Source organism: Notothenia rossii (genome assembly GCF_949606895.1).
Source record: "Notothenia rossii genome assembly, chromosome: 8".
Lineage (NCBI taxonomy): Eukaryota > Metazoa > Chordata > Actinopteri > Perciformes > Nototheniidae > Notothenia > Notothenia rossii.
Genome location: NC_136906.1, coordinates 14,251,568 through 14,266,991, shown reverse-complemented (window position 1 = coordinate 14,266,991; position 15,424 = coordinate 14,251,568). Strand labels below are relative to the sequence as shown.

Below are 15,424 nucleotides of genomic sequence, written 5' to 3'. Positions count from 1 at the left end.
TGTCTCCTCTCTTAAACACAGCAGGTACCACATGGAGCACAGACAGCTCCACCAGGACCAGCAGCTGGCTGGTTCTGAGGAACCTCACTCCACAGGTACCAGCTCACAATCCGCTGCTTCCTCTTAGCCTTTAAGAATGAATGCTTTACAGTTTATTAAATATGTACTATCCACTAATGGCCTTTCTCTCTCTCCAGATTGATGGTTCGACTCTGCGTACACTGTGCATGCAACACGGCCCCCTCATCACATTCCACCTCAACCTGACGCAGGGCAACGCTGTGGTGCGCTACAGCTCCAAGGATGAAGCTGCTAAGGCCCAGAAGTCACTGCACATGTAAGTTTCTGAGTGAACTGCTTCAAGGTGTTGCAGTAGATTGTAGTCAGCAGCACAGCCCCAGTTTGGAGTAACAGGCGAGAGTTAACACACAGAAGCAAAACAGTAGATTGGGGGCAACAGAAATAACTTTTTAGCCGCCTAAAGTAAAGTCCCACCTTGAAAATAAATCAATATCACTTTAAGTGTAGGCTATTTTTTTTTATATTTTCACCGCTTTACCTTGCCTTCAGCCCTAAGGCCTTTTCATGGATCTCTAAGGGCTGTCTCAGGACAAGGTTAAGCTGTGAAAATATTCATAATATAGCTTTACCTTAAAGTGATATCGATCTTTTTATATATCAAAACTGAGGGCGTGCCAACCGCCATCAACTGTATCAGAAGTACCTCATACGACCTTACTTCAAAACATCAAAACTGTCCCTTTTTAAAAAGGTTTTAGCCGTTACTCATGTGTGTTGCCCCTCCTCTCCATCCAGGTGCGTGCTCGGGAACACCACCATCCTGGCAGAGTTTGCTGGGGAAGAGGAAGTGAACCGCTTCTTTGCACAGGGCCAGTCGCTGGGCGGAACCACCAGCTGGCAGGCCTCTCCGGGCTCCAATCAGACGAGGATGGGAGGGTCCGGAGCCCCCCACCCCATCGGCCACTCGCCCCACTGGAATAACAACAACGGCAGCAGCAGTAGCCTGGGAGGCGGAGCAAAGTCGGGCGGAGAGCTGCTGTGGGGCGGTGTGCAGCAGTACTCCAGCCTGTGGGGACCCCCGAGTGGAGAGGAGGGACGCGTCATGGGGAGTCCCACCCAAATCAATACACTGCTGCCTGGGGACCTGCTGAGTGGAGAGTCCATGTAGGACGGAGGAAACAAGCACTAACAGGAGCAAAAATCATTGTGGAGATAATCAGTGTGGCTGTAACGGTGAAAAGGAGAGACACGAGGACGGCGGGGCTTCATCCTCGCTGCTCACCCTCGCCATCCTCCTCCTCCTTTTTGTTTTTATTGACATTTCAGTTGCAGTACTTTTGTGAATCTCAGTGAGAGATTTTGGTTACAGTGTTCAGCTTTTACTTTTGGAGACACAGGAAGAAGTCTTTCGTTCGACAAAAAAAAAAAAAAAACTTTTTACACAAATGAACTGTTGGGAACTCGCCGTGTGAAACATGTACTTTAGTTGAAACTGACACGACGAGCTGCCACCTTTTAAACTTGCGTAATCCCTCTCTGCCTTTTCAGGCAATCATACTGCACCTCAGAGATCCACGAAAAGGCATCATTCCCAAAGTAAAACCCTTCAATCAGAGTGGTTGTCGAACTTTCAGCTGGTCAAGACGCAACATTTGTTTCTCTCAGCACTAATATTAGCCTTAACCTCTTTCCTGCCCTGCTATCCTCACTCACTCTGTACTTGGTGAAGAAGCATACGGACACTTGCACATCCCTTATTTCTGAGCCAGTGAAACCTGAGTGGAGAGTACAACGTCAGCAACCACAGCTCACAACTTCAGTGCATTTTCGCAAGCAGATTGAGTTTCCCCACACAAGGCTCAAAGGGAATGATGCAACTCTGTACGCCGTGTTCAAGCCATTTATTTTTGTAGGGTTTTTTCGTTTTTAAACCATTGCAAAACAAAACTAAGAAGTGATATTATTCAACTGTGTTTGTCAATCTTACCTGACGAGAGCGGAGAGACTTGGGGATCGTCAGATGTACAGTTATGGACGACAAATATGAACCACTGCTATTACTAAGGAACTGAAAAGTCAAACACTTCAATGCACCTCAACTCATCTGCGGGAAACTCGCAGTTTGGTCTCGGACCCTCTAACTGATGTTGTGGAAGACCTCAAGTCGTAAATGTTTCCCGCCGGTGTTTCCCACCATTTCAAGTGACGTGCAATATAAGCCACCGACTCTAACCGTCCAAGCACCCTACCACGCCTCTCGCAGAAAGAGAGGAGACTGTAAGGAATGATTGAATCTGCCCTGCACCCCCCACCCTGAAACTGCCACTACTACCCTTCATCTCCCCCCATAAGAGTGTGTGAGCTCGGGAGAGGAGCAAGCTGGTCTTCAAACACCTTTTTGTCCAAAGTACAAGGACGTACCACAAAGCACTTCTCCAGCCAGCCTACTCTCCACACTTATGCCAGTGAATAGTTTTGGGGGAGAGGGAGGGACAGGTGTGTGTGTCTGGTGTGTGTGTGTGTGTGTGTGTGTGTGTGTGTGTGTGTGCGGTGTGTGTTTTTCTGTGTATGTAATGTATGATTGTGTGTGCATGCTTGGGAAGAAGGCGTCAAACCAAAATGAGAGGAGCCTGTTTTCCTTTTTACCCTGAAGACCAGATGACCTTTTTTTTTTTTTTTTGCCCAAATTTGAGTTGGTATAAAAAGTTTGAAGCAACGATTTGTGAATAGGCGGTCGATCATAGCACTTAGCAAGAGCGTCGCAGCTCATTTACCCTTAATGCCAACGAATAGAAAAAAAGGAGAAGCAAGACTGGCAAATAAAAACTGAAAAAAAGGACAAAAAAGCAATCTGCTCAGTGGCTTCTCTATTTACTTCTTTTTTAACTTTACATGGATGTGAAGATGTTGTTTTTGGTTTTTTTTTCATCCTTCTTCCCTCAAGTCGGTGGGACCAGGAAGGATGTCAAACATGGTAGCAAAGTGAAGGGAAAAACAAAGAAAGACGATTGGGTGCAGCAGGGAACGACCCCAAAGCACTCGCCCTCTTTATCAAAGTGAATATCACTGTTACATTGCATACTTTGAAATCTTTAGCCTTGGTGTCTGGAAACACTCGACGTGTTTCAGTTCTACTGGGTCCAGGGGGGGAGGGGGAGGGGGAGGGGGGGATCGCCATCTTCTTCGTCCTTTTTTTTTGATGTTTTCTTCTTTCTATTGGAGGCTCTGCCAACCTGTGTGATAGTGTGGCCACCGAGTGCCTGCCTGCTGCAGAGTGCAGATTTCTGCAGCAGCCCTCGCCCCCCCCCCCCCCCCCCCCCCCTCCCTCTTGCTCGCTGCCTCCCTGCGGATCCCTACAGACTGGCTTCCCTCCTCTCCCCCCCCCGCCTCCAGGCCAAGAGCAGCTCTTTCAGAAACTGGCCCGCCCGTATTACATTTACTACTACTGCTGCGCCAGAGTCTGTCCTCGGCAACCTCCAGCTCCACTCTCTCTCCTGCAAGGATCACTTTAGCCAGAGATGGAGGCGTTTTGATGAGTGTGTTTTTTCCTGGTTTCACTTATGGAATTGCCAGTGTGCATTTGATTTGATTGTTGTCATGAAGTTTGCTGATATTGTTGCTGTTATCATTGATGATATAGATAATGATTGTTTTCTGATCATGGCTTTTTGATATTGGTCTTTATGCAGTGTTCATCTTCTCTCCTGCCCTCCCCCCCTCCCCCTCTGCCCCCCAGGCTCACAGTGTGTAGAGTAGAGGCCGTTCCAAACTGCAGATCTCAGCAGGAAAGGCCGGTGGGTGGAGTGCGACAGACGTGGGGGGGGGGGGGGGGGGGGGGGGATATTTGAAGAGTCTAATCAAGTGGGAAAGATTGTGCAGTCAAAGGTTCTCCAGTTTACTGAGCCAACTTCCTGTGTGCACCCTGGGGCACCTCCTCTCTATGTTGTCCCATAAACACACACATCCTTTAGTGTCAATGGGCCTCACTCACACTGGTGCTTTATGTTTAACTCTGGGAGCACTCAGTTACACTTAGAACCACCTCAACTGATTACAGCCTTCCATTTCTATGCAAAGACAAGGAGGTGTTCGTTCACAGCCACCCCCCCCCCCCCCCCCCCCCAAATCTGCCAATCTTCTGTTATCTCTCAACCTTTATTACTACCAGGCAGCTTCCCTTGAACCCCACCCCCCTGGATACAATGTAGACAGAGCTTGTAGTTGACACTAAAAAAACGCTGCTGGCACTAGAGGTTGGCAAGTATAGTCGCTTCTTCAGTCTTGTGCCAACTGATCTGCAAATATCTACTTCCACCTTGCCATTACCTAATTTATCTTAAGAGCAAGGAGCGTACACCACGAGCTCCAGCTGTAGGAGGCTTGAGGGGTAGGGGGGAGATAAATAGTGCTTGTATTTCAGAAATGTAGAGGAGAACCAGGCTGCAAGAGGGAGGGGGGGGGGTCCTGTATGTGTCTGTGCACTGTTTATGGGTCACATCGGGTACATCTCTTTTTTTAAAACCAAAAACATATGTTTCTTTATCATCAAGGTTTTTGTTGCAAAAACGACAAAAAAAAGTCTTTCAGCAGTGCACTCCGAGGCTGAGGCCCGTTTCTGTTGCTCTGCGAGCTGCCGCCTTCTCGCCCCGCCCGACCCCCTCTCCGGGCCTCGTGCGGGGAAAGCTGTATCCAGGTGGTTCGTTTTGGACCCCTAATCCTGAAGGTCGTGCCAGCAAATAAACAACAGGTCGTCTCTGCTCATCCGGCTCTGGGGACCTCACGTTTTGGCAGAAATAGGGTCACACCTCAAGTTTGGTACCAAGTCTTAAAACGTACGGGATTTTGCCCTCTTCCAGAGTCGCGTTAGACTCGCATCATTCAAGAAAACAATCACTATTGCCTGTGTTTGTTTGTTCCATAAACCTGCATTTATTCCACACTGGACTTGAATCAAGCAACTGGCATCGGGAGTGGGAAAGAGTGGGAGGGCGGGTCATTGGGAAGGAGGTCCAGTCTCAGATGTGCCCTGGATTTCTTTTGGGCGCAGCACCAGCACTGAGAGCCCCTCCCACCCCCCTCGCCTGCATTCTTATCTACCGTTCTAGTGTTGAAAATCAGATGCGCTCCCTTTTTTAAAGTCACAGGGACTCAAAGGCAACTGGAGCTTAAGCAAAATCTGCTTCTCAATCATTGATAAGACAAGGCTCTGGGACAGGGGCCCCAAAAAGAGTTGAGTTAGCAAATCACTCTTTAAGAAACAAACCAAGGCCTGAGTTGAATATGCACATGCTAGTCCGTATACAGAATACAACCATGAGTACATAATGGGTGTATACGTGTGTATGGCTAGATCTCTCGGTTTTCCATTTGGCCTAAGCCCCCAACCCCGCCCTGGCTTTTGGCTCTATGTATCCTCCTCAACATTATATTTCCCAGAAGACAAGATCATAAACATATCAGAGTAATACAAAATAATGAAAACGAATACTTGAATCAAAAGAAGCGCCAATAATGTAATGTGAACACTTTTTGTAGTGATTTTTTGTCTCATTCATACACTTCAGAGATTTTTGATAGCATCGGTTCAGAGTGAATTCAATTTGAAATGCGAGTGTTGTTCAAAACAAAGATGGATATAAAGGCAAATTCACGTCTGTCGTATTTGAGTGTTTGCACAAGGCTGCTTGTATTGTATGTTGAATGAATGTTTAGCGTGTGAGGTGAAAATATGTGAGAGCTCGTGATTACAGCGGAGGAATTTCCGCCTCGTGTTTCTTTTCAATTCAGTATACTTTTGTTTTTTTTGCTTGTCAAAAAATATATTCTGATGTTAATTGTTACTAGCCTCTAGCGTTGCACTGAGTGTCGGCCTCACCCCTCATCCAGCTAAACGAACAACATGATACAAGTACTGAGGGGAGACGGGGACAGTTCATGTGTAAATGTTTACTCAAGGACTAAAATAAGTGTGTTTTTAAAAATGTAATGTTTATCTACCTTAGTGGCTTTCATTGTGGAATAATCCAAGAAAGTATGGATCATAATTGAGTATTGCACCATTTTTTTTTTTGGACTTTAAACCTAAAAAAAGAAACGAGTAAAGAAAAAAAAATCACATGTATAAAAAATGCAGCAAAAAAAGTATTTTGCAGACCTGTGGCCATAGATTGGGGTAGAAGGACTTCAGCTCTCCCAAATCTGAGCAAGGGAGTGAGTGAAGGAGCGACATCAGACTGAGCCTTGGCTTCTAGGGCTCACTTCAGAGGTGCCTACCTTTTTGGTTTGTTAGCTTTCGTTCTGTTATCACTTATGTTCACTCATGTTGTCATTTTTTTTCTCTCCTGCAAGGCCACTGACGGTTTACAAACACTTTGTTTTTTTCTGGAGTTAAAAAAAAAAAAAAAAAAAAAAAAAAAAAAATCAGCAACACAAAGGAATGAAACCATGGGAATGTTGGAGAAAGAAAAAGAAAAAGGACAAATGCTTCCAATTTTTAGAAAAGTGCAACACCTCAAAGAATGAAGATTTGTTGTGATACTTTCAGAACTCTGGGATCGAACAGTGTTGTCTCGTTCTGTTTCACCTTCTCTGTGTTAATGTTGATTTCATCTGAAGCCTGTATGTTTTATGTTGATTATATATATTTTTCCTTTTTATATAAGAAAAACGAAAAGAAAAAAAGACATAATTGCTCACTATCTTGCACACACACGGAAAAGTGGATCTTGTCTCAGGAAGGCCAGGGTTCCAGAGTACCAACTCCATGCCATTTTAATGTACATTTTTATGATGAAAAGAATAAAATCAAATAAAAAAGGATGATTTAAAAGAAACAATTCTAAGCACTGAAAGTTATGGATTTCAGAAGAAGAGAAAATACCTTTTGTTTCTAAATCCGTAGCAGTTACATAATAACCAAATAATGGACTTTAAATGAAAATGGAGTGCTTTATATATAAATCTATATATTAAAATTGCTTTACATTTAAAAAGAAAAAAGGTCAATGATTTTGATTGTTAAAAAAAAAGAAGGAGAGACCGTGAATAACATGCAAAATGCTGTATGTCTGAATCTTTATTGTGACTGAACCAGGAACATCGTGCATTACTCTTTCTCATTCTCCCACAGCGGGTATTATTAATAGATAAATCAGACTTTTGTGGAACATTTTTCACATTTTGGAGGATGTTTGTAAAACATGAGCTGGTTGTTAAGGATCATGAAACTATGCACAAGTGTTTGTGGGGGAGGGGGGGGGGTGGAAGATGGGGATTTTATGGCCTAGTGGCTGATCTATTGCAGGGGTTTTTGGGATCCAATGTGTTTGTATTTGTCTTTTAAGGGGGTGGAGGGGGGGTGGAGAGGTGACTCGTTTATAGCCCTCCACCTCCAGCTTCCTTCCCCTGATTCAGATTGACCTAGCGCTACATCGCCATGCTGTGTATTCCTAAAACCAATGAGCGTCTCACTCTTTAGCACTGTGGGATTCTAGCCTGTCACCCTCAAGGGGTTTTCTCAGTTTTAAAGGTTTTTGTTTTTTAGGGTGGGGTGGGGGATATGGGATTAGGGCTGCTTTATTTTCTTTCTTCATGTTTTTTTTTGCCTTTTGAAATATTAAGTAAAAATGTCTGTACTGAGATTTAATGAAAAGTCAGTGGCTTGTAATGTTTTATTTTTTCTCTCTGTATATCTCTTTCTCCTCATAGAATGTGATTGTTAAATGACATGCACCGAGACAAATGTTTTCATGAACTATGGAGCTTCTTTCAAATATTAATAAAATAGCATTTTTTTCTTGGCTGTTAAAAACGTCCTATTTGTCGTTTGTCGCTGTTCCACCAAACTGAGACTTTTCTTACTTCCTGGATGAGAAGAAGCCTCTCACTCTCATATCAAAGGCAGTACAGAGCTGATGTCACTTCCTGTGAATCGTTGCTGCACCATGAGTTCCAGAAGTCACGCTCTGAGGACGAGCTGTCTGGGACATGCGTAGTAGTTGTCCTGTGGTTGTCGGAGGTTTGGGTTTGCGTACACAGGGTAGTCTGCTTCCTCCCGCTGTGAGGGCGTCTCTAAGTTATTTTCAGCGCTCTGCTGCTTCCTGGTCATTTCCTCATAGATAGGAACCGGAGGTTGTGGTCTGTGATGATACCTCGCCTTCATCTACAACACATAACATTATTCTTTACTATTAGACATTAATTAATCTTCACGTCATAATTTAGTCTTTGTAGTGAGTTATTATGCTGAAGGCCTTAAGTTGACAATGGTTGTCTTGATAAAATTGTCAAAATCTGAAAATTGGAAAAAAAACAACCTATGGGGAGGATGTAACAATTAAATCCAACTGTGTCTCACGTCATGATTAGCGGTACTTGGATGGGGATTGGAGACCCCTGTTCTAAGCTATACAGTACATTAGACAGCAACGCATAAATAACATGATATAGGGAGTGGACAAATTAAAATGAACACAATTATTGCAAAGAAATCTCTGATAAGGTAAAGCCTATATTGTTTAATACAACCTGTAGATGTGTTGATTAACCATGATGGTATTTGTGAGGCTGTAGTTTGTTACCAAGTTCCCATGCAGTATATGTATGTCAGTAAGTAATAGAGTAATTATAAGATATATACTTTTTTACATAAATTGCCTTGAAAACTGTAAATGTTTTTCTCTATTAAAGCTGAGACATTGCTATTGAGCTTAATATGACTCCTTCTGTTTTAGTAGTTTTGATTTGTTCCTGTATTAAAAGCTAATGCGTCCATTTGCACATTTGTTGGACATTAGGAGGGAGATGACACAGGAGCATTGTAGCTTCACAACAAAATCTCATACATTTTCAAGTGTAATCAGTATCCTGCTCAGTGAAGCTGAACTGTAACTACTCACACATTTGTCTACGGCCAGCCAGCTGATTGTGAGCAGAAGAAGCCCCGCTACTGTGAAGATGGTGAAGACCAGAGGAGGGTAGCTGGGAGAACACTGGCATGACCTTCCTGCATCACAAACACACCAAAACACATTAATATCTGCACGGAGGGATTTAGATGAACTGCAAGAGTGTCACGTGAGATGTTTGATGCACATACCTGTCCCTTCAACCAACAAGAAAACATGATGGGCGCTGAGGAGGATCTGATCCAACCTGCTGTCCTCAGTGTAGCTCAGCTCCCACATGTAGAGCCCAGTGTCGCTGCGCTGTAACTGGGACACGGTCACATTAACCTGTGGGGACTCCAGACCTCCATGGAGCTGCACACGCCCCCTGTGCCCCGGGGCGACCCTGAGCTCCCCCCCCACAGCCAGGGACAGCAGGGTGGTCTGGCTGTGGGCGCTGCGGTGGTAAAGGTGGAGGCCCGTCAGGCGACCGGCCCCCAGCTGGGGGGAGCAGGAGAGCTCCAGAGACTGGCTCTCCATCAGCTCCTGGAGGATCAACTCTGCAGAGGCTGGAGGAGAGCAATAACTGTTAGAATACACATGCAGGTTATAAGTAGTCATTATAGAAGCTGTAATGAATGTTGGTCAGGTCATCACTTTGACAACTGTTGGATGTATTACCATGGTGTTTTTGTATGTCATGGTCCCCAGAGGATTAATCATACAGAATTTGGTGACCTTTTACTTCTCATACAGTGCCATGATGAGAGATCATTTTGAGTGATTTCTAAAAAAAACGATTGGATGTGTTGCCATAAAATTTGGCATAGTCATTTTCCCCTTATGAGAACATGTTATCATTTTGGTCATTACCCTGTAAAACCGGCAGAGACAAACCCAGAAACTACACAATAACAGTCACGTAAATATCTTTAGTTTAGTGCAAGACTGTCCATAGCTGCGTAAAAAAGTGTCTATCTCACCCTCCCTGACCAAACTTCAGCGTAATACTTAAAGCTTAATACGAGCAACACGATTATTTTAATGATTGTTTAGTAAGGAATGTGTATACAACATAAATATTAAAGAAACAAGGATGTTTAGTCTTTACTGTTAATACCTAACATGGCTCTAAACAAAGCCACACAACTGGTCTGATGAAACATCCCCGTAAATAAAAACAGATTACACTGTATGAACATTACATGTTGATGTCAGCTGTCAGGATAGACACGTATCAGTTTTTGAAAGAGGAAAATAAAATGTGAATTTCTCCTACCTTCAAAAAGCTGAATGAAAATAAGAATGCATGCCAAGCTCGTCTTCATGGCCTTTTCAGTTATGAACTCAGCGACAAATACCAAAGCTGACTCACATTGTACTCCTCCTATTTCCTTCAGTCTTTGTGAGGTTTTGTGGACAGCCTCACTTTATTTATTGTTCTTCACCTCTGAGCAGGAAGGGGAAATCAAAGCAAGAACAGCCGTTGAAACGTTGCAGTTGGTTTTGCACACACTGATGTTTAACTGAATTTCTGAACTGAATCAGACTCATCCACTGGATTAACACCACTAATGTGTACAATTACTCAAAAAAAACGTGCTCCCCACGAAGTACTTTATATATAACACTTTTTTATAGTATCATAGTAAGTCTTCTTATAGCGATCCTGTTGTGATATTATCAAGTGAGAAAAGAAGATATGATAACATCACTTTCATGTTGTATCACCGGATATGTCTGGTGTCTGCAAGATGAGTGTGAAAGTGCAGGTCAGGAGGAGAGTCATCAGCAGCAAAGGGGTGGATATATATTATAAGTTAGGGTCCTGTAAACATGTACGCCGGCACAGTCCGATTCAGAAGCTCTCATAAATAATAATAACTTTTTTTAAAGCTTAGGTTGTGTTTTGAGCTCACCACAACAAGTGCTATTCACATACAAGACAATACAATGTGTCCAAATATAAAGGAGATAATAATAGGAAAGAGTGAAAGAGGTTAGGTCAATAACCCTTGATAAGAATGGGTTCGCCTGATATGTCAGTGGTTAGAGCTGGAAGCCCATATGCAGCCACCGCTGCCTAGTAAACCAGTTTGAATCCTGAACCAGCCCAACATTTCTGGCATGTCCTCCCCTCTGTCTCCCCCTTTCAACTCTAACACCTCCAATAACGGCCCTCTGGACTGAAAGAAAATAAAAAGTATGAACTGAAAAAACAAAATGGATCAATCTAAAATAACATAAAATATTATCGAAATATTTAGGGTGAACATCTGAAATGGATAATTAAGAATATAGTTTTGAACTTCATATTTTGTAAGCCATTTTAAATTAATTGGGATGATTTTAAGTATTTTGAGGCATTTTCAATACTTTGTTTGAAATGAATTGATTGATTTGTATATGTGTCTTATGTTTCAAACACAGATCAAATTGTATTTATGTAGCTCAAAATCACAAGCTTTACATTTGTATTTGATTCTATTTGATTTACTCTGTACAGATCAACAAAACATGAATGATAGTTTAATAAAAACATAATAAAAATGACACCATAGACCACAATAATAATGTGATAGTGTGTACAAATTAAGGATCCGGGGGGATGTCAAAATGCTTCCTGCATGGTTTTCATGAACTGCAACACTAACAGTTTATTTAAAATCCAAAGTAACAAGCAATGAAGCAAATATATGCACATTTTAAACATGTGAAAACTCCCTTCACCTCTCTCTCAATCAGCCTCATGTTTTGAGTTCAGAGTGTGCAGCCAATTAAGCTGATGAGTGTCTGATTGGACGCAGGTGTGCTGCTCTGATGAGGATAATGATCGGCTAGAGTTTAAAAGGCTCAACCGATGAACCATACTGTGAGTCAGTCAGGAAGACAGAGAGCAGCCGACCAGTTTCACTTATGGAGGCCTTTCATTTTCAGGTTATCCTAGCACTCTGTGTTAGCATGTCTTTTGCTGTCCCGCCCACACGTTACACACAAGATGCTTCGTTTCAGAGCCTTGCGAACACAGGCAGGTCAGAACTCGGGCAGCAGCAGCAGAAGTCTCCGGCTGAGGAACCGCAGCAGGTGAACACCATCAGAGTGACCTGTCATCCAGACTCTTTGGAGATTGTTATCAAAGCCGACATGTTTGCGGTTGGAGCTCCTGTTGATGCTGACGAGATACGCCTTGGAGTAGAGACCAACAACCAGTACTGCAGAGCTACAGCGTCTTCAGCAGATGAGTACAGTATCAGTGTTGGACTTGTGGAGTGCGGCACCAGACACTTGGTAACTTTAAATATATATTTCATTTCAAATATGATTCATTAGCTTCTAGTTTTAAACATGTCTACTCTCCACAGGTAACTGAGGACTCTCTGATCTACACAAACCTCCTCATATACTCTCCTGAGGCCTCTCCATATGGTGTTGTTCGAATGGAGGAGGCTGTAATTCCAATTGAATGTCATTACGAAAGGTCTTTGTCTCTTTTTGTTTTTAAAGCTCACATTGTAAACATCTTTGAATGATGTCTGTCTTTTTTTAAATGCATGTTTTCTGTTTCTTAGGAAGTACAGTTTGTCCAGTTCTTCACTCATGCCTACCTGGATCCCCTTCATGTCGACCCAGGCTGCAGTGGAAATGTTGCAGTTTAACTTGAGAATCATGACAAGTGGGTTTTGATGATCTCATGTTACGAGTTGTCATGTCTCTATTTGCACTTAGTACTTTTTTCTGTCCGTGTGCAGGTGACTGGCAGTACAAAAGAGGCTCTAATGTGTTTCATCTCGGTGAGCCCATCAGCATCGAGGCCTCGGTCAGAATTGGGCATCACATTGGGCTCCGAGTGTTTGTGAGCAGCTGCGTGGCTACACTGAGCCCTGACATGCACTCCAGCCCCAGCCATGCCTTCATTGAAAATGGGTAAGGCTGCAAATTGCTAAATGGCAAAAAGTAAAGTGTTTTTCTGACCCTAGAGGGAGCTGTTTTAATGTGTAAGGCTCTTAAAGTGGTTTAATTCAGACACGAGCAATGCTGACTCGAGTGACAGGTTAATAAAAGATCAGTCCTTTAGTGTCGTCTTCAAGTTAGCCGTTAGCTAAGGCTTACAGCAGTTTGCTTTTAATCTTTGGTATTCTAGTTCTTCCTTTCTTTGCCACTATTGGCAAATGCACAGGTCAGATTTATGCATTTCTGACTCTAGAGAACTACTTCCAGAACTTGCCTATATGACTAGAAATGTTAGTGGTGGAGTTGCATTGTGGGTAATGTAGACTCTGGTTATAGTAGTCAATGAGTGCTAATTTAGTGTTGCTCTTTTTGTTTTTCCTCATCATAGGTGCTTTGTTGACTCTCAGCTTCCAGGCTCAAGGTCTCAATTCTTAGCCAGGACACAGGATGACAAGCTCCACATGTCCATTGATGCCTTCAGATTTTATAATGATGACAGAGGGGAGGTGAGGCTCTATTAAATTGCCTTAAACATGATTGTGTGTGCATGTTTCCCAACACCTGCTTTTCTCATAGCTCTACATCACATGTCATCTGAATGCTGTGCCAATAAATAACGCAGATGCACCAAACAAGGCGTGCACTTTTGTGAATGGAAGGTAAGTGAGATCCAGTCTAAAATATGTCAAATTACACAAGTATTGGTGCTGAATGTTTTTTATTTATCAGATGGTGGTCTGCTGATGGTAACGACTACTTATGTGGGCAATGCAAAAGACCAGTTGGAGTTGAGCAAACTCCCAGTAAGCCCAGCAGCCCGAGCAAGTTTAGGCCTCGAGGTTTTGTGAAGCCAGAAGAGCGTGAACCCCTCTGGAGGAGTGGACAGAAGACCAGTACAGGTGGGGAGCTTGTAGAAACTTGTATGATGAAGATTGGCTGCAGATGTTGTCATAATGATCAATTGTGACATGTTTTGGCATAGGTTTTAGACATGATGATGGCTGGGTAACTGAATTAACATGCATTATGCTGGTTTGTGTTAGTGTGGGAACATCAGGCCAGAGTGGGTCCGATGATGGTCTTGCCAGCCAAGCAGAAGAGCCAGCCCATACCTGCAGAGGAGCGTTCTTCCATTCTTGATAAAATCAGTAGATCTAAAATGTATGGCAGCCGGTGGAGGGGTGGAATAAACAGAGTTGGTAGGTCAATACCGGTATTGAATTATTCTTTGTTCATTTGAAGCCTTTAACAATCTCTAAATTAAAATTGCCCATGATGAAATCGTAATGTTGAATTGGTTTTTCTGTCAAAGATCAGAAGAAAGGACTGCTTCCTGATTCATCATCGACCCAAAACCAGGTGGACGTTCTGACTTTAGCTTCTGAGCAGAATAAAGATGAAGAAGACAAAAGTGGAACAGACAAAGGTTAAATGTGAAAAGTCTTAACCTTTTTTTAAATGGCGCTCTGGAATGCACCTTTTACAGTAACACATTTATTCTGCGACTACAGATGAAGATTCTGAGGAAGTTCCTGAACTTCTAGAAAAAACCTCTCCTGAGGCCCACCTGCAGTCGAAGGCAGCGGTGCTGAACAGTACCAACGCAGCGGCGCTCAATGAAGTCCTCCCAACTGCTGCGGTTACTGTGGCTGTGGCCCCACTGTCCAACACCACTGCAACAGAATCTGACCTTTCTGAAACAATGGACCAAAGACAATAAATGATTTAAAATTGAATTTGTTTGCTTTTTAATGTTGCAATACACAAGGAAAATGTATGACCTGCTCAAAGCTTAAAAACAATTAAATGCAAACAAAATGGTTTCCTAATTAGCCAAAGTATTCCATATAACGGTAAACATTTAGCGGGGACCCAAAATTGCAATTTGACATCCATGTTCCATGTCTTTGCTTGTTCTTGTCTGCTGCTAAAAATGGTACTACAACATGGTATTTATTTTCTGGGGTGTCATTTAATATAATGGCCTGGGTCCAAGAGTTCAAAACGTTTAAGCCCGATCTGATCAGATCAGATTTGGAGTTTGGGTAGTTCAAAACCAAAAAACAGGATTAGGATCACTTCGGTATCTGATAAGGAAATCCGATCCACGCTTCAATCTGGATCAAATCTTCTAAATGGGTAGTTTACACAGGATTGATCACTTTGATCCAAAAAAACTGGATTAACCTAATCCCACTAGCGGGGTGGATTACCAGATCAAAATGTAATGTACAATTTATATGTTCCACTATTTATATGTTTATACACTATTTTTAGCCTTCATGGGAAATACATTTTATTTTTTCATTTTTGTTCATGTTGGTGGTGGCCTATTTTGTTTTCAACCAAATGTTGATGACAAATGTTTATGCTCAAAGTATCACAACAAAGATTGTCTATTACAAATGTAATTTAGATTAAAGTAAAAAATATCTTCAACAATAAAAAAAGTCCATCTGTCATCACCTTTCAAATTTTATAAATAGATGTCTGCAACGTGGTCTCTCTTCCTTGTATCTGTCCCAACTAAATATTATTTGACTCACTTTCATTTTTATCCATATTTC

The 15,424-nt window shown here is 42.6% G+C and overlaps 3 protein-coding genes across 9 annotated transcripts in view; 2 read left to right on the top strand and 1 right to left on the bottom strand.

Moving 5' to 3' along the window:
• Window positions 1–7,836, top strand: part of LOC307014410 (trinucleotide repeat-containing gene 6C protein-like) — a 44,979-nt gene extending 37,143 nt beyond the window's left edge. For 5 of the 7 annotated variants that reach the window (XM_079642283.1, XM_079642286.1, XM_079642282.1 and 2 more), the window contains 3 exons: window positions 22–95; window positions 198–337; window positions 817–7,836. In XM_079642283.1, the coding sequence (XP_079498409.1) occupies window positions 22–95; window positions 198–337; window positions 817–1,189 (587 nt within the window). In that variant the 3' untranslated portion in view covers window positions 1,190–7,836. The remainder of the gene's footprint in view (window positions 1–21; window positions 96–197; window positions 338–816) is intronic. The other 2 variants (XM_079642284.1, XM_079642287.1) reach the window with 1 other exon arrangement.
• On the bottom strand, window positions 6,418–10,436 carry LOC307014412 (uncharacterized protein). The gene is made up of 4 exons (XM_079642290.1): window positions 10,186–10,436; window positions 9,119–9,475; window positions 8,919–9,025; window positions 6,418–8,182 (listed from the first exon to the last, which is right to left on the bottom strand). The coding sequence occupies exons 1-4, from the start codon at window positions 10,232–10,234 to the stop codon at window positions 7,979–7,981; spliced, it is 717 nt and encodes a 238-aa protein (XP_079498416.1). The 5' UTR covers window positions 10,235–10,436; the 3' UTR covers window positions 6,418–7,978.
• Window positions 10,437–11,771: 1,335 nt separating this feature from the next.
• LOC307017037 (zona pellucida sperm-binding protein 3-like) lies at window positions 11,772–14,593 on the top strand. Its single transcript, XM_079646470.1, has 10 exons — window positions 11,772–12,194; window positions 12,269–12,384; window positions 12,476–12,579; window positions 12,656–12,830; window positions 13,246–13,363; window positions 13,434–13,516; window positions 13,587–13,756; window positions 13,901–14,056; window positions 14,170–14,283; window positions 14,369–14,593. The coding sequence occupies exons 1-10, from the start codon at window positions 11,823–11,825 to the stop codon at window positions 14,575–14,577; spliced, it is 1,617 nt and encodes a 538-aa protein (XP_079502596.1). The 5' UTR covers window positions 11,772–11,822; the 3' UTR covers window positions 14,578–14,593.
• The last annotated feature ends 831 nt before the right edge of the window (window positions 14,594–15,424 follow it).

What these genes read in the sequence shown, in the direction of transcription:
- LOC307014412 (XM_079642290.1), bottom strand. Translation starts at nt 10,234, where the DNA reads ATGAAGACGAGCTTGGCATGCATTCTTATTTTCATTCAGCTTTTTGAA. An exon ending in CTTGTTGGTTGAAGGGACAG is followed by an intron (nt 9,026 to 9,118) that starts GTATGTGCATCA and finishes TTTGTGATGCAG; the next exon opens with GAAGGTCATGCCAGTGTTCT. An exon ending in GGCTGGCCGTAGACAAATGT is followed by an intron (nt 8,183 to 8,918) that starts GTGAGTAGTTAC and finishes TATGTGTTGTAG; the next exon opens with ATGAAGGCGAGGTATCATCA.
- LOC307017037 (XM_079646470.1), top strand. Translation starts at nt 11,823, where the DNA reads ATGGAGGCCTTTCATTTTCAGGTTATCCTAGCACTCTGTGTTAGCATG. An exon ending in ATTGAATGTCATTACGAAAG is followed by an intron (nt 12,385 to 12,475) that starts GTCTTTGTCTCT and finishes TCTGTTTCTTAG; the next exon opens with GAAGTACAGTTTGTCCAGTT. An exon ending in TGGACAGAAGACCAGTACAG is followed by an intron (nt 13,757 to 13,900) that starts GTGGGGAGCTTG and finishes GGTTTGTGTTAG; the next exon opens with TGTGGGAACATCAGGCCAGA.